Source organism: Apus apus, chromosome 1, assembly GCF_020740795.1.
Source record: "Apus apus isolate bApuApu2 chromosome 1, bApuApu2.pri.cur, whole genome shotgun sequence".
In the NCBI taxonomy this organism is placed as follows: Eukaryota; Metazoa; Chordata; class Aves; order Apodiformes; family Apodidae; genus Apus; species Apus apus.
This window is the reverse complement of record NC_067282.1, coordinates 205098659-205122828: the sequence shown is the minus strand read 5'-3', so window position 1 is coordinate 205122828 and position 24170 is coordinate 205098659. Positions and strand designations below refer to the sequence as shown.

The window sequence follows — 24170 nt, the reverse complement described above, 5'->3', positions numbered from 1 at the left end:
GAGGTGAGATATGAGGAAGAAATTCTTCTCTCTAAGGGTGGTGAGGAACTGGGATGGCTTGCCCAGGGAGGTTGTTGATGCCCCAGCCCTGGAGGTTTTTAAGGCCAGGTTGGATGAGGTTTTGTGCAACCTGGTCTGGTGGTTCCCTGCTCATGGCAGGGGGGTTGGAACTTGGTGATCTTTAAGGTCCCTTCCAACCTTCATGATTCTCTGATTCCATGAATATTATAGCCTGGTAAATGCAAGGGGCTGCTTTATTCCCACTTCCCATGATTTTAGCAAGCTATGAAATAGCCATTCCCTTCTGATATTCCTGCTAAGGAGCTCAAGATTATTTGTGAGTCTAAGCTTCAAGGAGAAAGCAAGTGAGAATGTTTTCCTGTGCCTGTTTCCAGCTCTCCTGGCCGTGGCATTTGGGGAACTTGCATGATTTTTTAAGGTGCTCTAGGATTTCTGGAAAACTTCTGGACAGTAGCAAAGGGCTTGTCTGCCTGGAACTGGGAGCACAGGCCCTGCACTCCCATCCAAAAGTGAGACCTGCTGGCAGGTCTCCAGCTCTGTCTTTTTCTTCACCCTTCTCTGAAACCTGCTCCTCGGGCAAGACAAACCAGCAGGTACCAAAGGACCTTGGGAAAGGAAGGTGGTGGATTCCACTTGATGCCTCCCAGATCAGCCCCAGGAAGAGCCCCTTGTTGTCTTTCCTGCTGTTTTTCCTGTTGCTCTCTCCCTGCAAGGTAGGAGCCGGGGGTCAGGACACCTTTGTGGCCACAGGAACGTGCTGGGAGGTGCTTGGTGTCTGCAAACCCCCCCGGGGTTTCCCAGCAGAGAAATGCTGCAGATTCCTGGTCCCAAGGGAGGAAGCCCAGGAGCCAGGCTTGGTCTCCATGCCACGGTGAAGGCAGCTTGGAGCAGAGCCTGGCACAGGGCTCCCCCACTGTCCTGTTAGCCCACCTCTTCCAGCCTCAGCACCAGCACAGGCTGGAGGTCCTGCAGGCTTGGAGAAGATGACTGAGTTCCAACCCCCCTGCATGGGCAGGGACACCTCCCACCATTCCAGGCTGCTCCAAGCCCCATCCAACCTGCCCTTCAACACTGCCAGGGATGGGGCAGCCACAGCTTCCCTGGGCAACCTGGGCCAGGCTCTCCCCACCCTCACAGCCCAGAATTTCTCCTTCACATCTCAGCTCCAGCTCCCTCTGCCAGCTGCAAACCCTTCCCCCTGCTCCCATCCCTCCCTGCCCTTGTCCCAAGCCCCTCCCCAGCTTTCCTGGAGCCCCTTCAGGCCCTGGAAGGTGCTCTCAGGTCTCCCTGGAGCCTTCTCTTCTCCAGGCTGAACACCCCAACTCTCCCAGCCTGTCTCCAGAGCAGAGCTGCTCCAGCCCTCCCATCATCTCCGGGGCCTCCTCTGGCCTCTCTCCAACAGCTCCATGTCCTTCCTGTCTTGGGGACCCCAGAGGTGCCCCCAGCCCTGCAGGGGGTCTCAGCAGAGCAGAGGGGACAATCCCCTCCCTGGCCCTGCTGGTCACCCTGCTGGTGACAGCCCAGGACACACAGGGTGGTTTCTGGGCTCCAGCACACGGTGCTGGCTCCTGTTGAGCTTCTCCTCACCCAACACCCCCAAGTCCTTCTCCTCAGGGCTGCTCTCCATCCATTCTCCTCCCAGCCTGGATCTGTGCCTGGGATTGCCCCCACCCACGGGCAGGACCTTGCCCTTGCCCTTTCTGAGCTCCATGAGGCTGTCATGGGCCCACCTCCTGTCTCACCCCTGTGATGGAGCTGCTTCTCCTGGTTCTCCACCATCCCTGCCGTGCTCCTCTCTGTGTTGCGCGTCCTGGGAGATAACAGGGGACTGACACATACGATTCAATTGAGACATTTTAAGCCCTTGGGGTGTCTAATCCCCACCGGCAGCCCCGAGGTGCCTTAAGCAGCTTTGCCGTGACCCCCGCAAGACGTGTGCTCCCTTCCCCTTGGAGGTGCAGATCCACAGGCAGCTGCTAAAACCGGGGGAATTCCTGCCTCGCTGCAAGGAAACACGAGAGAGGATTAACAAGAAAAATCCCCCCCCCCGAAACTCCCCGATCTGCTCGTGGTTTCTTTTCCTCACAGACATGGGGGGGGGGCATGGGGGGGGGGGGTTGGGAAGTTTGCTCCCAGTTCTCAGCCCGTTTCGGGGTGGAAAGGGGGGAAACGCGGCGCGTGTGGGAAGCGGGAAGACGCCCCGCGATTAGCCTCGTTTGGCTAATTAACCTGGGGCGCCCAACGAGGGTCCCCGCAGCCCCGGCGGCGCGCACTGCGCATGCGCCCCGCGCCCACACACACCCCCTCCCACCACCCCCCCCCAACCACGGTGGCAGCGCCGTCGTCAGGAGCCTCAACGCCCGCCCCTTAGCAACGGCGCAGGGCAGCCAATAGCGAGCGGCGCCGGGCGGTGATTGACGCGTGGCCACGCCCCCTCCCGCCCCGCCGGCGCGGTCTCCTCACGGCGGCGGCTCCATTTTCTCCCGCTCCCTCAGCCCCGGCAGCGCCCGCCTCCCTCTCAGCCCCGGCCGGCGGAGGCGAGAGAGAAAGAAAGAACACATCCCCTCCCTTTTTATTTTTCGGCGCCGCCATGAATGAGGAGTACGACGTGATCGTGCTGGGCACCGGCCTGACGGTGAGGAGGAGCCGCCCGGGCCTCGGGCCTGCCCCGGCCGCCGCCCTGCCCCCCCCCACCCCTCCTATCCCCCCATCCTGCTTCCCTCCCTTCTCTACCCCCTTTCCCCCCCCCGGCTCATTCGGGTGTTCATTCCCCGCCGCCCCCCACCCCTGGGTCTGGGTGTCCTTTTTGCCCCTTATCATCCCTCCCTCAACCCCTGGGGTCTGCAGCCACCCTCCCACCCCCCCAACCAACCCCCCCGGTTTCTGGTTCACTCCCCCTGGATGCCTTGATCTGTTCCTCAGTCTCTCACCTGATTTATCGCCCCGCTCGGGACTTGGGGTCCTTTTTCGTCATCTGTCACCTCATCATCGTAAACCCCCCACCCCCCAGCCCCTGCTGGGATGCTCGGGTTCCTGCATCCCCAGCCCAAATATTACCCTGGGATGCTCGGGTTCCTGCTTCCCCACCCCAAATATTACCCTGGGATGCTCGGGTTCCTGCATCCCCACCCCAAATGTTACCCTGGGATGCTCGGGTTCCTGCATCCCTACCCCAAATATTACCCTGGGATGCTCGGGTTCCTGCTTCCCCACCCCAAATATTACCCTGGGATGCTCGGGTTCCTGCTTTCCCCGCCCTTATTATCTTGGGGTGCCTCGGTTCCTGCTTTCCCCCCTCCCCTCCCCAGATATTACTATGTTGTGGTGCCTGGCTTGCTGCTTTTCCACCCCCAAATACTAACCTGGGGTGCCTGGGCTCCTGATTCCCCCCCCCACACCCCAAATATTCCCCTGGGGTGCCTGGGTTCTGGTCCCTGCCCTCTCCCCTGGCTCCCCCAGCCCCTTTTCCCATCTCTCATCTATTTATCATCCCCCCCTCCAAGGCTTGGATCCCTTCCCCACCCCTCCCTCAGCCACCTGGATCCTTTCCCCCATCCCTAACCAGACACCCCCCCCCTCCCCCCCCGGGCTTAGCTTCTGGTTTTTAAATGATGAGAATAGACCCTCGTATCGGGGTGTGTCGTGTGTGTGTGTCCCCCACATCTCCGGCCGTCTGGGCTCACCCCCAGCCCCCCCCTTTGGGACTGAACCCCAGTTCCCGGGAGTCTCCTTGACGATTCCTTTTGGGAGCCCCCAGGAAATGCAGGTTTTTTTAGCGGCGGGAGGGCAGGGGGGAACACGACGATGGACAATAAAACGCTGACGGGGGATTTATTGCCTGTTTTTTTTGTTATTTTATTTTATTTTGGATTTTCAATTATGACGAAGATTATTTTTATATTTTTTTTTCCTCCCTTCGCTCCCCAAAGCCGAGGTGGCTGCAGGTCTTACCCGGCCGTGCCATCCCAAGAGCAGAGCCCGGCTTAGGGTGGTGGCAGACCTGGTTATATCTTCCCCCCTCCCCGCCCTCCTCTTCCTCCTCCTCTCCCCGCTCCGCCTTTGCAGCCTTCGGCTCTCCATCCAGCCCTGACTGCAGCAGGAGGGGGATGGGGAGGCGGGCAAGCCTTGCACGCCTGTCAAATTCGTCTGGTTTCCCCCCCCCCCACCCCTCTTCCAAAAAAAACAACCAAGCCAAAACCCCTCTCCTGCGTTGTCTCTGTCATCCCTGAGGCCAAGTGACAGCTGATGGCCCTTGGGGGTGCGGCGGAGGGAGGAGGACGAGCCACGGTTGGGCTTTGTCCTATTGTGGAGGATGCAGCCCGCGCTGCAGGCTGCTGAAGTGGGGGGGGAAAACAACAACAAAAAACCAACCCAAAATGGCAGTGCTGCTGCCGGGGAGGTTTGTTGGTGGGGATTTCTTTTGGTTCCTGCCTTCCTTCCAACTGGGGAGATGCCTGGGGGGAGAGGTCACGTCTGGCTTATCTGCTGTGGGTTTAGTAAGGGTTGAAGGGTGGATTGCAGGTTACAAAGGAGGGGGCATTGTTTGAAGAAAGGGGAGGAAGAAAACCCAATATGGTGGAGGGGAGGTTTTCCCTGCTGTTAAATACCCTTTTCCTGCTTTTGTTTCCTCCTGGTAATGGGGAGAGGTGGCTAGAGAGAGATCTTGGGGGTTGGTGGTGAGCGATTTCCCCCACTTCCCCTTGTTGATGGTGGCTGTAAATAGAAATACATGAGCTTCCCACTGTGGCTTTGGGGCTGTGATTGACAGGGTTGTCATAGTGGCAAAGGCATCACTTCTGCTGACACAGGACCAGGGCATGGCCACTAAAGGCAGACCTGGTTGATCACCCCCTCCCCATTTCCAGTATGGGAATAACGATGGTAAAACCAGGATGTGGCACAAAGAAAATGTGCAGGGTGTGGGAACGTCCTCCCAGCTGCTGCCATAGGGTAAACCAAACTTTCCTGGTTGCTTTCATTCCTTTCTCTTCAGGCTTTTCCTTTGAGGTAGCAGGAATGACTTGGGAGGTTAAAGCTTCTTCCCTTTGATAGGGAAAGCTGCAGTCTGTCCTAAAACCTGTCTCTGGCTCACCAAAGCAGGGAAACAGACTTTTAGGGAGGTGAAATATAATGAGCTTCTAGTGAAGGGGCCTCCAATAGATCTGAGCTCCATTAAAATGGTAATTTATGCTTTAGAGTGAGCTGTGGTATCAAATTGGTAAGCACCCTGCTTAATCTCAAACTGACAAATGCCAATGTCAGTTTGACAAAAGGCCTCTTGTGAAATCACTTTTAAGACAAGCTGATGCTAATGATCAGCAGTTGGGTTAAAAGGGATAAATTACGGCAGTATTTTAAGGTGTGCTGACCACACTCCAGGGCCTGAGAGCGTGCAGGAGCTCTTATTTTGCACTTGATGGGCAGCCTTTACCTCTCAAATACCAATTAGAGCAGGATGGACTTCATCTCGACTTGAGCAGCTCATGTGGAAAAGCAGGTGAATGAAAACCAGAGGTCCTGGTGCAACCAAGATATTCCTGATCCTCAAACGCTTGGTGTTTGCTCCACCATTGTGGCTGGCAAGTGGTTTTGGAGCAGAGCCTGGTTCAGGACTTCTTGCAGTGAGATGAGGGATCCCACTGGAACCTTGAAGATTGCTCCTCCAGTGTCAGTCTGGTACCTGTGCTGGCAGAGTTGAGCTTCCTGAGGAGAAGGAACTGGAAAACGTGCTGCATAAACACGTTCCGTTGTTTGTTTCCTTTTCCAAAGAGCTTTACGTTGTCATGAAACTTCAGGTGATGTTTTCAACCATCCTTTCTTTAAAACTGGCCCTTGCTGAAATGGACTGCAGTGTTGGGGAGTCCCATCAGGCTGCTGTTGTATGTCTCCTCTCTGAAGAGCCTGACTTGCACCTCAGGTCCTGATCTTGATGCTGCCTGAAGAAGAAGAGATGAAATTGGGAGTCCTGTTTGCTAGATCTTGAGTGCTATGCCCATCTTCTATGCTTATGCCTTGTCTCATGAGAGTGCCTGGTTGACTTGTCCCACTGTCCATCACTAGGACTTTTACAACACCCAGAAAATAGCTGTAATCCAGAGTAATGAGCAGCTGCTCATTCTGAGGGTTTTTTTTCCTTTCACTTTCCAAAGTGAAAGTTCAGTTGTTGATTTAAAGAGGAAAAAATAAGTCACTGGAGCCTTTGCAAAAGAGCCACAAAGACACCTGTGGCCATGGTGGCTCTGGTTGGGTCTGCAGGGCCAGTGCTCTGTAAGTGCACAGAGTGCATGCTGAAATTCCACTTCTGGTGGATCTGAACGTGCAGTGTGAATCTTCCAGGTGCTAATCCCTTCTTCAACCAGTAACGAGGACCCACCTTCAGGATTGGGATTACTGGCACTAAAATAACTTTTTTCCCCCCTATCTATGCAAATCAGAGACCCCACTGCAGTGCCAGGCTGGTGAAGAGAGATCTTAGCAGCACGGGGAAGAGTAACCCCAGCCTATCTTTAATCCTGAATTACTGCTGATAACGACAGCCTCAAATTTACACGAGGTATAATTAGAGCTCAGAGGAGAGTGCCACGTCTCTCCTGATCCCTCCATGCTCTGAGCAGTGGGCAAGTGTCAGTCTGCATGTGCTAACCACAGGGCAGGGATTTGCAAAGGGTCCCTAGCACATGAGCTGGTAGGTCTTCCATATCCTGCATCCCCAAGGTGCTGGTGGGAATGGCTTCTCCAGGTTGCTCAGTTCTCACTGGCTTTCAGATCCTTGGCTCGGGCTTGCCGGGTGCGTTGTGCATTGCAGATGAGGCTGCATCTCTCCCCCAGCCTACTGCACAAACCCGTTTTTAATCTGGCTCAGTCATCAGGCAGCTGGAGAACTTCTCGTGGTTTTATTTTCAGGCTTGTCTTTTCACCTTAATTTACACCTTTTCTGGTCTGGAAATGGCTCAGTGCTCGCTCAACAGGACATCTGGGAGTGGGATGTTGTGCCCTCTGACAGGCAGTGGTTACCTGCTTTCTGTGCTCCAGATGACTTGGTTTATTTGTTGTGAATTTTGGGCATAATGAAACTATCCTGCTCAGCCCAGTAGATGAGCACCATGTTCCTGCTGGGTTTTCACCAGTGGGCTGAACTAAGCTTCTTACCTGCCAGCTGTCTCACCAGGTTAAACCTCCATAAATCCTTCCTAAAGATCCAGATTCACTTTCTGTAGGAGCAGAGTAGGCAGTGTCCCTGCCCATGCAGGAGGGTTGGATCTAGATGATCTTTAAGGTCCTTTCCAACCCAAATCATTCTGTGATTTGGTTCAAGATGGATTTAATTACATGGGCACGGGCCTCCTTGCTTAAGGAGCCTACTTAAAGAACATGAAGGTGACTGTGGGAACTGAGCAGAGTGTCACTGTCCCTTGCATCATCCCCTGGTCGCTGAGGGGATTGCTGAAGTGCAGTGAGGAATTGCTTTTGCACTCTGTGGCTGAGCAGAGCTTGGAGCCTTGCTTGCTGGAGTCCAGCATAGTGATGGAGCTGGTGCATCTCAGAGGTGAAGAGCCTGGGTGATGGTAACAAGCTCTATGTAACTCCTTGCTCACCACAACCTGGCCCTGTCTTTCTAAGAAGGATCTTTTGCTCTGCCAGTCCCGTTCTTGAAGATGAAGGGATTTTGCTCAGTGACCTGCACAGGATCCTCCCCTCAGCACTGTTAGATGGACTGATGTTGGCTCAAGTTTCCATCGGGCTGTCTGAGCCTCCTGAACTGCCGCCCTACTTGGAGAAAATCCATGTCAACCAACTTGCTTCCCTCCATTCCTGAAGGCTTCTGTGTGCAGAAGGTCTTTTTGTGGCCGGTTTGTGTGAGCCAGGGAAGAGCTGATGGTCTGAAGCAAACATGGAAACACCCGATACCTCCGAGTTTACCCCTTACTCCTAATTTTATTTCCATGGATGTGCTGTCTCCACATTTCTGGTGCATGTTGCTCTCTGGTTCTGTGCTCTCCAGCCATTTGAGGCGGGCGAGCGGCGCTGCAGACGACACTGATCTCTGCAAGACTTGCTCTGTCATTCATCCAGCAGCACAAAGCCAGCTCTCCAGAGCCTGGCGTAACCTGAACTGGCTGAAGCAGTGGATTATAGTAGCACAGCGTGACTGCAATTTGCACAGAGATTGTCTTCCACCCCAGCTGGATACCTGGAGCTTTCCGTGCTGTGTCTTGGTGCCCTTTCTGCTGTCAGCAGCTGCTCAGTTTAACCATTTGCCTTGTGTGGATGGTCAGAAAGCCACAGATTTGAACTCTGACACTTCCCCTTTTTTATTTGCAGGCTAAACTGCCTCCAGCCCTTCTCTTATCAGTACAGGCTGTTTGTTTTCCTTGTTCCCTGACCCAAACGACATCATGACATATCAAGTGGTTCCTAGGCTCAGCCCAGTGCACCCAGGGATGGGTACAGCCAGCAGTCAGCCTGAGCAGCTGTCAAAAGGAATTGCTGAGCTGGGAGGATGAAATCTATTGTGCTTCTGGTGTGTTTGATGAACATGTTGTTGCCTCATTGGCTGTGAAGGGAAGCAGTGGTGAAAGGGCCTGGGTGGGATTTCAGTGCTCTGCAGGAGCCTGGATGATACAACAAACCTGTTAAATGAGCCTGGGATAAAATTAGTATTGGAATCCCCCCACCTCGAGCCACACGTTCGTGTTTAATGGGTATCAAGTAAGATAAAGTATTTAGGACCTCTCATATCTTCTGCTGGTGCCCAGATTGACTTTTGAAGGGGGGGATTCATGCTCGCTGAGAGGTGATAGGTGAGCAGTTCTGAAAAGATAGAACAAGAGATGCTTTGAAGGTTCCTTAAATGGAGGAAGGAAATCAGCTGACATCTGGGCTGATGAATGTAGCTTCTGCAGTTTTTACTGTAACTTCATTCTTCCGATTGATACTTATTTTTGTTTTGAAATCCTGGTTGGCTTCTTTGTGGCTCAGCTCCAGCGTGGACATTGTCAGTTCTGTACTGCCATCTGGCAGAGCTGGTGAGCCAGGGTTTTGGAAGATATTCCAGGGGAAATAAAACCACAGGGTAGAGCAAAGGAGGAGTCAAACCAGAGCCCTCATGTAGAGCTCCATGTAATTCGATTTGACTGAGGACATCATGGTGGTCATTGGTGATGCACTTGGTGTCATGCTCCCAGGTTGCATGTGGTAAATCATTAACCTTTGAACTGATACCATAAAAGCCACCTGTACTTTCACTTGTGTGGCTCCTCTGCCTGGTTGGACTCATGGTGCTCTTCAGTAGTGTCTCAACACAGGGTTTGGTGCAGCTGGGTCTGCTGTGAGGATCTCTCCTTGCTTCAAATTGTCTGAAAAAAAGTGGAGTGGCCTTGTAAGACATGAGGGGTTTGGAGTCTGTGGAGGATGCTGTGGTTCTAGGAGGAACAGCTGATGGATCATAGAGAGGTTTGGTGGGAAGCAAAACTGGAATGGGGGAGATTTAGGTTGGACATTAGTGTGAGGGTGGTGAGAGGCTGGCCCAGGTTGCTCAGGGAAGCTGTGGCTGCCCCATCCCTGGCAGTGTTGAAGGGCAGGTTGGATGGGGCTTGGAGCAGCCTGGAATGGTGGGAGGTGTCCCTGCCCATGCAGGGGGGTTGGAACTGGATGATCTTGAAGGTCCCTTCCAACCCAAACCATTCTATAAATCTATTAAATCACCCACGACTTCAGGGATTAAACTTGGAATTGCCCATTCCCGCTGTGCACCAGGTGGGCAGCTCTAGCTTTAATTTTTGGGACCTTGTCTGAATAACCATGGTGTCCTGGTGGGCAAGGAGCTGGTTAACAGTGCCTTGCACTCCCAGCAGAAATCTGCCTGTTACCACCTGGAAGTGATCCCTGCCAGCCAGAACAAAATAACCCCTTCTGGAAGCTGCCTTTACTGTGGGTTGGTCTTTGGGTGGTGAAGTTGAAGATGGTTTTAGAATCATAGAATCATTAAGGTTGGAAGAGACCTCCAAGATCATCCAGTCCAGCTGTCAACCCAACATCACCATGCCAACTAACCCATGTCTCCAAGTGCCACATCTACATGTTTTTTGAACACCTTCAGGGATGGTGACTCCACCAACATCCCTGAGCAGCCTGTTTCAACGCTTGACCGCTCTGTGAAGAAATTTTTCCTAATGTCCAATCTAAACCTCCCCAGCTTGAAAAGATTCTTTTATGCTGAGGATTCAGAGGAGTTAGGATTTGCCAGTCACATAAACAAAATAAGGTGGGAGACTTTCTGCATTCTAATTGTGCTTTGGAAGAGGATGTGAACTGATAGCATGGTGGCCAGCGTTGCCATAACATCATTTGAAATAAACCTACACACTCAGCAGGGGGAAGTGACACACCAGGAGAGGGACCAGGTGCATGTGGAATGAACACAAAGTATCTCTGCCAGGAGGGCCAACCTGCTGGTTCTCTGGAGTGAATGGCTCCTCCACTCCTGAGCCTGCAGATGTGCAGCTGTGGCATCTCAGCAGCTGGATGGGGGGGTTTTGGGAATGATAACATGAGATGTTGTTGGGACCCACAACGTAGATAATGTTGATGGTGAATGAGAACTCAGTTGCAGGTGGAATTCTGCCTTTGGAGAGAGGTGAGGCAGGGCAGGAAAGATCAGTAAAACCTCCATGATGAGCAGTCTTAAGTGTTCAAGTTTTTGTTAAGCTCTTTGGCTTGTGAATACCAGAGCTGGTGACCGGGGTAGTTGGAAAGTTGGGGTTTAATGGGAATTTAGCTGTGCAAGTCCTCAGCTGGTTCTGCAAAATGCCACTTGTGTCCCTCAGTGATTAGTCTCAGCCTCTTGGTGTTGGGTTCAGACAGAGCAGCTGAGCTGCTGCTCAGAGTAATCACAATGGTTTTCATCCCAGTGGGTGCATAGCAAGGATAGTGAAGTGTCTACTGAGATTATAAAGCTCCAAAATGGCTTAATTTATCCTTTATGCTACTTCTGTTCTCTAAGAGTAGCTGTTGACTCTCTTGGGTGTCCCAGCGTGGCAATTACCAAAGACTGAGGTTTTGAGGAGACTCCCTGTTGTCCTTCAAGGCAAGGTTTTATGCTCCTGGTGTCACCTATAAATGAGGGTGATGCCTCTAATAAAAATACCACATACCATGTCCCTTTCAACTCATACTAACTGATGCCATGATTCTGTATATCCCAGGTGTACTCAGAAGGATGAAGAGGATCCTACTCTAGGTGATCTGCTCTGACAGGGGGGTTGGACTAGATGGTCTTCTGAGGTCCCTTCCAACCCTAACCATTCTGTGATTCTGTGTGTGATCCTTTAAGTTACTGCAGCCAAGAAATAGCCTTTATAGTATTACTTTTCTCTCCTATATTTAAAGAATGCTAGTGGCAAGGAAACTAAACAAACATTTTCAAAAATGTGTGAAGTGGATTTTCTGCCATTTCTGTGACCAGATCTCTTCAAAGTCACTGGACTTACCCAAAATTAAGAGGATGGGAAGGAAGAAATTAACTGTGCATGAGGGAGGCAGGAGCAGAGCTTTTCCTGATCTGGCCCAAATGCATGAACTTTTCCAGACATACCCTCAGAGCAGCCTGGTTGTTGGTGGTTGTGTAGTTAAAACCTCTTGGTTGGCTTGCCCAGAGCAGACAGCAAACCCAGGGAGGGGTTAGTCTGTCCCAAAGAGAATTCTTTCAGGATCCATGTCTTCATTCTGGAGTGAGGCAACTGGTGTGTTTGTGTCCAAGGGGCTGCGCAGGTACCTTCACGTCTAGGAGTGCAGCAGCCTGTCTGAGTGTCCTCTTCCAGGGAGCGTCTTGAGGAAGAATGGAAAGAGGCTCAAATGCAGCTGACATGTCCCTTGCATCCTTTCCTGTTGCCTCTCTCCACAGGAATGCATCCTCTCTGGGATCATGTCAGTGAATGGGAAGAAGGTCCTTCACATGGATCGGAACTCTTACTACGGAGGGGAAAGCGCGTCCATTACACCCCTGGAGGATGTAAGTACAGAGACTGGCACACCCCCCCCTTTGTGTCCTCCCTGGGCACATAAAGGGGGCTTTATTTCCAGTCACCCTAGGGGTGGATTCAAATTAATTACTCTTAAAGGTTTTCTTTGAGTAAGGATGTTTTATGGCACTTCCACACCAGATAACAGTGGGGGAAAGACCAGCGTGTGTGTTTGTATGTGGTGGGTGGTGCTTGTTTTCTGTAGCTCCCAGCTGAGGTTCAAGCACGCAGCATTTGGAGGTGTCCCTGCCCATGCAAAAGGGTTGGAACTAGAAGATCTTGGAGGTCCCTTCCAACCCAAACCATTCCATGGTTCTGTAATGCCCAGCAACAAGATGATAAAACTCTTAGGCTAAATTGTTACTGCCCCTCCTTGTGAGGTCCTTGGTCTGTGAGTGCTGCCAGGCAGGCAGATGCCATCTCCTGTGGTTACTGCAGTTGTGTAGCCCCTAAAGCCCTTACCGTGGCTGATTAATCAGATGTCAGGAAATCACTGTTCCCTTTGCTGCTTAATTGGGTTAAATATTTATATTGGAGAATCTGATTTAAGTATGTAGAAGAGCCTGCCCTCTGCTGAAGCAGGCACGTTGATCAGATTACTTTTAGCTATGTTCAACAGCCTTTTGGTTCATCAAGTCATAAATTCCCAGGCTTTAAGCCTTGGAGGAAGAAAGACTGGATGAACAGAATAATTGTTACTGTAAGAATTTCCTGGATGTGCATTGTGTGTGGCATCAAAAATCAAATTGGAGCTGAAACACTGGCCAAAAGCTTGCATATGTCAGCTGGGGAGATGTGGGGGTGGAAAGTGTGTACAAGTGTGGGAGAAATTATACCCATAGAGATTTCCTCTGCTATAATAAGTTTTGTGTTCTCTCCAAAGCTCTACAAAAGGTTTAATCTACCAGGAACTCCACCAGAATCTATGGGGCGAGGAAGAGACTGGAACGTGGACCTAATTCCAAAATTCCTTATGGCTAATGGTGAGTGAGCTTCAGCTCCCAGATTTGTTGGAAGCTTAGTCTGGGTTAGTGTTTGGGGGCTGCAGTGGGATAAACAGCCCTTCAGGCATCTCCTCCTGAACTTGTGGGAACATTAATTGGAGCTGAGCTGGTCCTTGTATCTGTGCCAGCACCACCACAACTGCTGCTCTGGACCTTCCAGCCTCAGGAGGTGGCTCCAGCTCAGAGTGTGCAGCAGTGACCTGTCTGGAACATTCAAATGTCCATTTTTTCAAACACCCCCTCTTAAAATGTTGGCATTTCCAGCCGGAGTTAACACTGAGTTTGTGCATTGTTGTTATTTCATGGCTTAGGAAGAAACAGTTGATTCCATGGTGACTGTTAATCCCCTTTGTTCCTATTTTATGGCTTCCAGCCTCTGTCATCCCCTACTGATGCTGCAAATCCTCATCCTTTAATCTATGTGTTCCAGTACTGGAATGGGTCTTCTAGACCAAATCTGCTATTGGTGAGGTGGTTACTAAAGCAAATAAGTTCCAGGACAACTCCCTTTGCCAAATTCCAACCACTTGCTGCTGGAATCTCTTGTCCCTGCAGCACGAGGGGATAGATGTGTAGTGCCAGGCTTGCACTGGCTTGATTCGAATCTCGTCAAGGTTTGGTTACTTGAGTCTCAGGTCACTCTCAGTTTGCACAGGAATCCCATCGTGGTGAGTTTCCAAGGGACAACATTGTGGTCTGTTCTGGGCCCCTCAGGACAGGAAGGACATGGAGGGGCTGGAGCGTGTCCAGGGAAGGGCCACGGAGCTGGGGAAGGGGCTGGAGCTGAAGGAGAAGGGGCTGGAGAACTTGTGAGGAGCAGCTGAGGGAGCTGGGGGTGTTGAGCCTGCAGCAAAGGAGGCTGAGGGGAGACCTGCTGGCTCTGCAGCTGCCTGAGAGGAGGTTGGAGCCAGGGGGGTCGGGCTCTGCTCCCCAGGAACAAGTGACAGGACAAGAGGGAATGGCCTCAAGTTGTGCCAGGGGAGGCTGAGGTTGGATCTGGGGAACAATTCCTTCCTGGCAAGGGTTGTCAGGACCTGGCCCAGGCTGCCCAGGGCAGGGGGGGAGTCCCCATCCCTGGAGGGGTTTCCAAGCCCTGGAGATGGTGCTGAGGGACATGGGGCAGTGGTGGCCTCGGCAGGGCTGGGTTGATGGTTGGACTGGGTGATCTTAAAGCTCTGTTCCAACCCAAGTGATTCTGTGAACATCCCTCTGAGGGTGTGACAGTGGGTGGGGACAGGTAAGTGGACACACATTGACAGAAGGTGCTTTCAAGCCAGGGGCTCATTTGTGGTCCATTGGATGGACATCTCCTGCAGGCTGGGCTAGATCTGAACAGGGTGAGGAGGAGCTACTGTGGTTCAAAGACGTGACCTTGTTTGTCACGTTGAGTGTGAAGAAACTACAAGGAGCAAAGAGCAGCAAGTGTTGTGCAGCAAGTGAATGTGCTGCAGCATGGGTTTTACTCAGAGGCCTGATGGAAACTGCAGGAGTGACAAGGAAAATTGTTAATTGCCTGTGAGAAAGCCTTAAATCAGCCTAATGATTACACCAGTGAGTATCTGCCACACCCTGTCACACCGAGGTGTGAGAGCCACGTGGGTTGAACGTGGTGCTGCTGTTGAAGGATTTGCTGTGGTGGAAGAACTGTTTGCCTTGGGAGAAGAAGCACTGTCCTCTCTTGGCTTCTGGCTACAGAGCAGCTGGTTGACTTGTGCCAAACCTCCTTTCCAGGTCAGTTGGTAAAGATGCTGCTCTACACAGAAGTCACTCGCTACTTGGACTTCAAGGTGATCGAAGGGAGCTTTGTCTACAAGGGAGGAAAGATCTACAAAGTTCCTTCCACTGAGGCAGAAGCCCTGGCATCCAGTAAGTAGCTGCACCTTGCTTTGTTTCCTCCTCAGGCTACCACCTCTAAACAAAGGCCAGACAAGTCTCCTCTACCCACATCTTGGGGTGTTCTGAGCTCCTGTAGAAAAGGAGATCTTGATGGTTCCTCATGTGGTGGAGACTCCAGCTCACCAACAAGCCGTGCTTAGCATAGATGTCTTCTGCATCTCATTTGACTTCAGACACCACTCGTAGTGGAAGTCTTGGGCTTCCTCAGCCTTGAGTTATCATTTTCTTGGAGCTTTCAGATGGAGCTGGTCAGGCTGCCTTTTCTGTGGCTCATTTGGTGAGAACTTGGCAGCGTTTGACTTCCTCCAGAGGTTACATCTGGGGCTCCCAGCTCACCCATACATACTATTAATGTTGGGTCCTTGTCGGATGGATTTTTGTGTGTGTAAAAATGCTGGATTCATCAGCAGGCAAATGGGAGTGACCAATTCTGACACGTGACACCTCGTTCAAACCTTAATTGTTGTCTTCTTGAATTTCACCCTTCAGATAAAGCCCCTGATCATCCATGATAGCGTGGTGGAACTCGTTAGGAGCTGGCAGAGGGCAGTCAGGTGTGGGGCCTGTTTAGTAGCACCTCTGAAAGCTCTTGTCATAAAGAGATTCCTGCCAGCAAGGCTCCTGGTGTGTCTCATCTGGACGTTGGAGCCTTCCTCGTGGCAGATACTCCTGTTTGTAGTGGAATAATTGGTCGTTCCTTCAATTTGGCCTTGTTGCTGTCTCTTAAGTAGTCTCTTCAGAGACTTGTGCTGGCAGAAGCAGAAGGTGCCTTTGGTGCTCTCTCTGCCTTAAACGTTTCAGCAAGTCCAGTCTTGCTTCTCCAGTTGGTAGAAAATTCAAGTTGCCTTGTCCAATCTCATGTTTGAAGTTTTGACCTTTCTAGTTCCTTGGTGAGGAACTGCAGGAGAGCCCAGCACCACTTGCTTTGATGGGGCTTTGATCAGCACACTTGGATGATGCCAAGTCTGGTAGATACCAAACACAGGTCTCTGTTCAGGGAAGCTCTGGTTGGCCTTTACACTGGGACAAGTGGAAACTGCTCTCCAGGCTTTCCCCTAGCTGGAAATAGTGTAAGAGCCCAGCCTTCAGTCATGCCTTGAGAAAATTTGGCTGTACCACCTCTTGAGGTTGTTGTCCTTGCCCATGGCAAGGGAGTGGGAATTAGATGATCTTGAAGGTCCCTTCCACCCCAAACCATTCCACACCAGGACAGCTGTGAGGCTGAACTGGCTTGGCAGATGTTGGCATCTCTCCTGTTTGAAGAGAGCTCCTTGGCAAGCCCTGGAGGCCGAACTCCACCTTACCAAGGGATGTTTGAAACCCTCGGTGGTTCTTCCTCCCTTCTGATTCTCTGTGGCCATGGAGGAGCCTCAGGGGCTGGGTGAGCTCACACAAGACACCTTCTTTTCAGGCTTGATGGGCTTGTTCGAGAAACGCCGGTTCAGGAAATTCCTCGTGTACGTGGCCAACTTTGATGAGAACGACCCAAGAACTTTTGAAGGTGTTGATCCCAAGAAGACCACCATGCGCGACGTCTACAAGAAGTTTGACCTGGGGCAAGATGTGATAGACTTCACGGGCCATGCCCTGGCACTCTACAGGACTGATGAGTAAGTGGGGGTTCAGTTGGTCCCCAAAATTGTCCGGGGTGCTGAGCGCTTCCAGCACAGGCCTTTGCAGCCTGAGGGTGGGACGTGTTGCCAAGTGTTTCTGTCCCTGAGGGCAACACTCATCTTGAAATTCATCTTTAAAATACTGGATCCTCTGCTGATGGTGTAAAGTGGGTGGGTTCCTGGGGATGCTGAAGCATCTCCTTCCTGAATGAAACCCCTTGAGACATTGATAGGACAAGGGGGAATGGTTTTAAACTGGAAGAGGGGAGATTTAGGTCAGACATCAGGAAGAAATTCTTCACCATGAGGGCAGAAAGGCACTGGCCCAGGTTGCCCAGGGAAGCTGTGGCTGCCCCATCCCTGGAGGTGTTGAAGGGCAGGTTGGATGAGGCTTGTGCAGCCTGGTCTGGTGGGAGGTGTCCCTGCCCATGCAGGGGGGTTGGAACTGGATGATCTTGAGGGTCCCTTCCAACCTTCAGTATCCTGTTATTTAAGTGCTTCTAAAAGGGAACTTTCAGGCAATTTCTTGCCAGGAGCAGCTGGAGGGTGGGGAAGGAAATTTCCCAGGAAGTTAAATGTTTTGCTCTGAGCTGGAAGTCTTGCTTCATGAGGTTATAAATCACCCAACTGTCCTCTCCAGCTATTTAGATCAACCCTGCCAAGAAACAATCAACAGGATTAAGCTCTACAGCGAGTCGCTGGCTAGATACGGTAAAAGCCCCTACCTGTACCCCCTCTATGGCCTTGGAGAGCTGCCCCAGGGGTTTGCAAGGTGAGAACTTGGGTTTAGACTCTGGTCTTTTCTTCTGGGAGGGGGGATCAGGTGTGTGGAGTCATTGCTTGGCCTTCCAGAACATGCTTCTGCATGAAAAATGACCGTGGTTGTTGATGGTTCTGTCACTGTCTTCATCAAGAAGTGGTTCCTCTGTGTGAAGATGGCTTCTTTCTGGTCTTCTTCACCACAATTCCTGGTGGTGGTAGCTCTGGGTTGGCTCAGAGGTAGTTTGCAGCATGTTGTCTATCCCAGAAGGTGGATTTCTCTTCCTGGTGTAACCCATAGCTCATACACTGAAGGACTGTCTGGGTTCCACCAAGCAGGTCTTTTTTCTACCTGGGGTTTGTTCCAAACACAAGATGATTTCTTTGCAGAAAGTTTTGAAAAGGTTCTAATCTTAACGTGGGGTTTTTCCCAAGTGGAAGAGAAAGAAGGGGCTTGGAAGGGCTTGTTGAGATGGAACGTGCAGCTGTGGGAGGTGCTGAAGTGGCTTTTGCTCTTGCAGGCTAAGCGCGATATACGGAGGCACCTACATGCTGAACAAGCCCATCGAGGAGATTGTGATAGAAAATGGCAAAGTGGTTGGTGTGAAGTCTGAAGGGGAGGTAGGATCCAGTTCCTTCCCTACTCCCCACCCCACATCCTGCTTCTCTTAGTGGAGGCTGTCATGGATCTGAACAAGCACAGCAGGAGGGAAAAAAACCCTCATCAAAGCCCTAAAACCAAAACTGTTATCAGGGAGGGGAAACAGCTGGGGCTCCTTGTGCCAACTTGTGTGGATGTTTGCGTGGTGAGGAGCAAAAGGGCAAGAGGAAATGGTCTCAAGTTGCACCAGGGGAGGTTTAGGTTGGATCTCAGAAGACACTCCACTGAAAGGGTTATTAAACCCTGGCCCAGGCTGCCCAGGGAGGTGGTTGAATCCCCGTCCCTGGAGGGCTTTCAAAGCCGGGTAGATGTGAAGCTAAGGGACATGGGTGAGCTCTGGACTTGGTAGAGTTGGGTTAATAGTTGGACTTGATGACCTTTAAGGTCTTTTCCAACCAGAGCAATTCTGTGATTCTGAATGCAGTAGCCCTACTCCAGGAGTTGGACTGAAGTCTCCATGGGCTGGGCAAGGTTGTCTTCTGGAAAAATCAGCCTGGCTAAGCTGAAAAGGAGCTACTTGCTTGTGTCCAGCCTGGGTGTGGAAGCAGCTCTGCCCTTGACTCTCAGCAGGAGCTGCTCAGCAGCCACGCAGCCTTTCTGCAGCTTCTCCTCAACCTGGCAATATGAAAGTGGCCAGAGTGCTGGGAGCTGCTTTGAAGCTGTAAATGTCATCCCAACTGGAGTGGAAGCTTCTTGGGACAGTTTGGGACTTGCTGGTTGAGTAACGTGTCCCTTCTGGGTCGGAGATGACACGTCCTGGCTAGCACAGGGGTGATGATCTGAGCACAGCCCGACGTGCTCAAGTGCAGCCTGCCTGGAGGCTTCAAACTGCTTCAGTTATTGCTGTAAAACTGAGTTCTGCTGGGAACTGCTCAGTTCTTACGTGTGGCTCAGCCTTGACTGCAACAACTCATGGTCCTAGACTGGAAGGACTGGACCACGTTGTGCTCAGACCTTGACCCTGTGCTCAGCAAAGGGAAGATCACGCAGCTCTGGGACGGGGCAGGGGGTTTAAATCCCAGATGTGGATTGTCCAAGTTGGCAGCCAAGTGGGAATCCCAATACATGAAGAGCCACCTGGAACCACTCCTGGTGTTCCCCACCATGGCTGTTTCCTCCCCAGGGTGTGGTGCTCAGCCAAGGTCTTGTCTGTCCTGCCAGGTCGCTCGCTGCAAACAGCTCATCTGCGACCCCAGCTACGTCTCGGACCGCGTGACGAAGGTCGGGCAAGTGATCCGGGTCATCTGCATCTTGAGCCACCCCATCAAGAACACAAACGATGCCAACTCCTGCCAGATCATCATTCCACAGAATCAGGTCAACCGGAAATCAGGTGGGTATGGGGACCAGTGGTTGACCAGTGGTGACCAGGGGGCTGCTGGGGCACCTGCAGGTTCTCGTCGTGCCTGGGCGGAGGGAGGGTGGTGGTTCAACAGCCAAACGTGCTCTGAGGGTCTAGCAGGATGTGAATCAAGGGGAAAATCACAGTCATGGAATGGTTTGGGTTGGGAGGGACCTTCAAGATCATCCAGTCCCATGCCCTGCATGGGCAGGGACACCTCCCACCATTCCAGGCTGCTCCAAGCCCCATCCAACCTGCCCTTCAACACTGCCAGGGATGGGGCAGCCACAGCTTCCCTGGGCAACCTGGGCCCACCCTCACAGCCCAGAATTTCTCCCTCACATCTCAGCTCCAGCTCCCTCTGCCAGCTGGAAACCCTTCCCCCTGCTCCCATCCCTCCCTGCCCTTGTCCCAAGCCCCTCCCCAGCTTTCCTGGAGCCCCTTCACCCTTGTGAGGGCTGGGTTGGGTGCCAGGGACCTCACTGGCTTTCAGGAGCTATCATAGCCACAGGAGCTGGAGTTCTGGGGAGCTCACAGGCTGCTCATGTCCAGGCCCCTCCCTGGCCATGAGACCAAGAGCATGTAGGGACTTCAGGGCCAGGCCAGAACTCCCAAGTGGGGTCTGAGCGAGACCAGGAGGTGGGAAGTGTCAGGGGAGTGGGAAGAGTTGAGTGAGTGTGTGACCTGGAGGAGAGCTAGGAGGGAGGAAGCTGGGCTGGCCTGGCCTGTGGGCTTCCTGGCACCTCCTGACCTGCCCTGTGCTTCCCCAGATATCTACGTCTGCATGATCTCCTCTGCACACAACGTGGCAGCCCAGGGGAAGTACATCGCCATCGCCAGCACCACCGTGGAAACCGCCGACCCAGAGAAGGAGATCAAGCCAGCCCTGGACCTCCTGGAGCCCATCGAGCAGAAGTGAGACCACAACAAGCCCCTCAGCCCTGCTGCCAGTGCCTGGGCCTGAGGGCAGAAGGGATCTGAAAGCCATTTCATAGAGTCATGGAATGGTTTGGGTTGGAAGGGAAATTAAAGCCCATCCAGTGCCACCCCCCCTGCATGGGCAGGGACACCTCCCAGCAGCCCAGGCTGCTCCAAGCCCCATCCAACCTGCCCTTCAACACTGCCAGGGATGGGGCAGCCACAGCTTCCCTGGGCAACCTGGGCCAGGCTCTCCCCACCCTCACAGCAAAGAATTTCCTCCTCATGTCCAACCTAAATCTCCCTTCCTCCAGTTGAAAGCCATTCCCCCTTGGCCTCCCCCTACACACCCTTGGCCAAAGTCCCTCCCCACTTTTCCTGTAGGCAAATAATGACTTTTAAATTCAATTTGGCTGCCAAGAGTTTGTTGAAGCTCAGAATTTCCTCAGCACCTTGAGCAGTGACGTGCTGGGCAGAGCAAATCCCTTTCATTCAGAGTCGTCATGGTTGGTGGAGATCTACAAGATCACCCAGTCCAACTGTGCACCCAGAGTTGGTGGGGGGAGGCCACAAACAATACAACCCACCCAAACAACAAAAAAAAAAAGCCAAACCAAAACACACAACCACACACCCCAGCAGACCAACACACACCCCACAAAAACCCGCCATGTCACTAGAGCATGTCCTGAAGTGCCACATCTGCCCATTTCTTGAACACCTTCAGGGTTGGTGGCTCCACTTCCCTGGGCAGCCTATTCTAGTCCCTGAGCACTTGCAGTAAAGAAATTCTTCTTAATACCCAATTTAAACCTCCCCTGGTGCAACTTAACCCAGTGTTATTCACTTGGGAGAAGAGGCCAACACCCACCTCCCTACAGCCTCCTTTCATGAGGCCACCCCTGCCCCATGTCCCTCAGCACCATCTCCAGGGCTTGGAAACCCCTCCAGGGATGGGGACTCCCCCCTGCCCTGGGCAGCCTGGGCCAGGCCCTGACAACCCTTGCCAGGAAGGAATTGTTCCCCAGATCCAACCTCAGCCTCCCCTGGCACAACTTGAGGCCGTTCCCTCTGGTCCTGTCGCTTGTTCCTGGGGAGCAGAGCCTGACCCCCCTGGCTCCAACCTCCTCTCAGGCAGCTGCAGAGCCAGCAGGTCTCCCCTCAGCTCCCTCCAAGCCCACGTGGATGCTCAGTGATGTTTTCAAACCACCCTGAACCTCTTTTTTGTTTGAATTCCCCTCCTTCCAGGTTCGTCAGCATCAGTGACCTGTTCGCCCCGACTGACTTGGGCACCGAGAGCCAGGTGAGTGACCCCCGGGCTGGTGTGGGAAGGGGTGAGGAGAGGCTGGATGTTCCCAACAGCTGCTTCTCTTCCCAGATCTTCATCTCCCGCACCTACGACGCCACCACCCACTTCGAGACGACGTGTGATGACATCAAAGACATTTACAAGAGGATGATGGGATCAGAGTTTGACTTCGAGGAGATGAAACGCAAGAAAAACGACATCTACGGGGAGGAGGAGCAGCAGTAAATGAGCATCTCTTTAATTAGGAGAAATTAAAAAAAAAAATCGGCTAATATGAATATATAAGGAACTTAATGAACACTGTATGAAATTCAATATTGTAAGGCCTGCTTTTTGTAATCCCATCTCTGAGAGATTGAAGAGTTACTGCACTGGTCATGTTCCCCTTTTTTGGATATATCATGTGTTAATGATTTCATTCTAGTAGGGTTGCTGTCCAGAATCTGGCAAATTACTGACTCTGATCTAAGGACTAACCTGAAAGGCAGACTTGAACCTTGGCTTTTTATTTCCTTTTTGTTTAGGTTGGGTTTTGTTTTTTTTTTTGTAGAGGTTGGTGAAATAACTCCCTGCCAGCTGTGTCTTCCCTTCTCCTCTGAATCATTTGTCAGCCTCCCTCCCAACGCTGTGCTTCTGGTTGAGCTGGTCGAGGTGCCAGTTGTCACTCAAAACCCCCTGATATCAAGGCAAAAAAAAATAACCAAACCACCCCAAAAAAACCATAGAAACTGAGCACTCCATTATTGTGGACAGCATCCCTAAAAAAAAAAAAAAACAAAAGGTCTCTTCCCATCAGTCTTCAAACTCTCGTGGCAAGTTGTGTTATGGACAGAGCCCACAGCTCTTGTAGCAGCAAAACCTTGGCTTAGTTCTGGGCACGGAACGTCACCTCCACTTCAGCTTCTCAACACTGTTGCCAGGGGTGGGGACACAGCTGTGCCTGAGGCTCCTTTGTGTTTTAATCTGAATAAAATTGAGAGAACAAATTACAGAGCAGGCAAGATGTGGGAGTTATTTTTCTGTATCCCCTGGGCTGGACCAAACGGCGCTGCGGTATCGGTCTGACAGAGCCTGTGGTGCTTCTCCTTGTCTCCTGAAGGCTCCACATGATTTCTGTACTGCGAAGTAAAGCCAAATTCTGGAAACCAGTCCTGGGCTCTGGTCTGATTCACTTCACTGGTGCGAGGAGCAGCTGCTTTCTGGAGATCCCTGGGATCTCTGCCTGCCAGGGTGGGAACGGGAGCGTTTCCTGCTGGAAAATGATGGGAGGGCTGGAGCAGCTCTGCTCTGGAGACAGGCTGGGAGAGTTGGGGTGTTCAGCCTGGAGAACAGAAGGCTCCAGGGAGACCTGAGAGCACCTTCCAGGGCCTGAAGGGGCTCCAGGAAAGCTGGGGAGGGGCTTGGGCCAAGGGCAGGGAGGGATGGGAGCAGGGGGAAGGGTTTCCAGCTGGCAGAGGGAGCTGGAGCTGAGATGTGAGGGAGAAATTCTGGGCTGTGAGGGTGGGGAGAGCCTGGCCCAGGTTGCCCAGGGAAGCTGTGGCTGCCCCATCCCTGGCAGTGTTGAAGGGCAGGTTGGATGGGGCTTGGAGCAGCCTGGAATGGTGGGAGGTGTCCCTGCCCATGCAGGGGTTAGAACTGGATGGTCTTTTAAGGTCCCTTCCAACCTTCACCATTCCATGATGATTCCAGAACAGGTTTCCTCAGTTGGGCTTCCCAGGCTGCCCTTGGCAGGGCAGAAGCTGCCGCAGCTCCAGCCCGGTCTGTGCCTCAGGCAGGGGTGGGCTCAGCGCTCCCTGCTGCCCCCTCCAGTGTCCGCATCCAGCAGCAGCTCCTGCCGGGAGCGGCAGAAAAGCAACTCCTGCTCTTGGGGGCTCCTCTGCGGGGCCTTGATCTCCCGGCACAAAAGCTGCTCCTCCTGAGCGAGCCTTATTGATCCCCTGCTCGGATCCCTCCTGCGGGGGCGGGTGGCAGTTGCACGGTGAGGAGCAGGGCTCGTCCTGACACCCAGCGATGCCAAGTACTGGGAAAAGTGGGAAAAAGCCTTGGAATGGTGGTTTGTTTTCCCCTGTTCTCAGCTGCTGCTTCAGCCGGGCAGGGTGGCTGGGGAAGGGCTGATCCTTCCCCCAGCTGCAGTTGTGCTGCTGCTGAAGAGGAACTGAGGCTTCCACCACATCTCCCTCCCAAAGCTGCACCAGCCCTGGCTGTGGCTGCCCCTCATCTTCCTCCCTCCTGCCTCAGGGGGGGGGCTTTTGGCACTTCCTCTCCTTGCTGTGCCAGTTCCAGGAACCACCTTTCCACTGAAACCACCACAGCCTGGTGGGTCCCTGAAGTTCTCCCTTGCTTTGTGCTTCCCCCACCCTTGAGCTGATTCAGTTGCTCAAACCTTTTCAAAGGCAGGAGAGACCTAAAGCACAGGGACCAGCAGCTCCTGCCCCTCAATGCTGCCATTATCCCCCCCCACACACACACCTCTGCTGTATCCTGGTTATTCCACTGGCTCATGGAGCTCCCTCCTGCTGGGAAGGAGGAGGAGGGTGGTGACCCTGCAGCCTGGAGTCCCCCTCGGCTGTTAGAGAGGCTGCTGGGTCTTCCTTCCTCTGTGGCCTTCAAAGTTGGGGTGGAGCAGA

At 52.6% G+C, this 24170-nt stretch overlaps 1 protein-coding gene across 1 annotated transcript; it reads left to right on the top strand.

Moving 5' to 3' along the window:
* Positions 1-2467: 2467 nt before the first annotated feature.
* Positions 2468-22691, top strand: GDI2 (GDP dissociation inhibitor 2). Its single transcript, XM_051612452.1, has 11 exons — positions 2468-2656; positions 11924-12031; positions 12925-13024; positions 14777-14911; positions 16353-16551; positions 17195-17326; positions 17835-17934; positions 19136-19307; positions 20087-20231; positions 21483-21537; positions 21613-22691. Exons 1-11 carry the CDS (start codon positions 2612-2614, stop codon positions 21766-21768), a joined length of 1347 nt encoding a protein of 448 aa, XP_051468412.1. The 5' UTR covers positions 2468-2611; the 3' UTR covers positions 21769-22691.
* The last annotated feature ends 1479 nt before the right edge of the window (positions 22692-24170 follow it).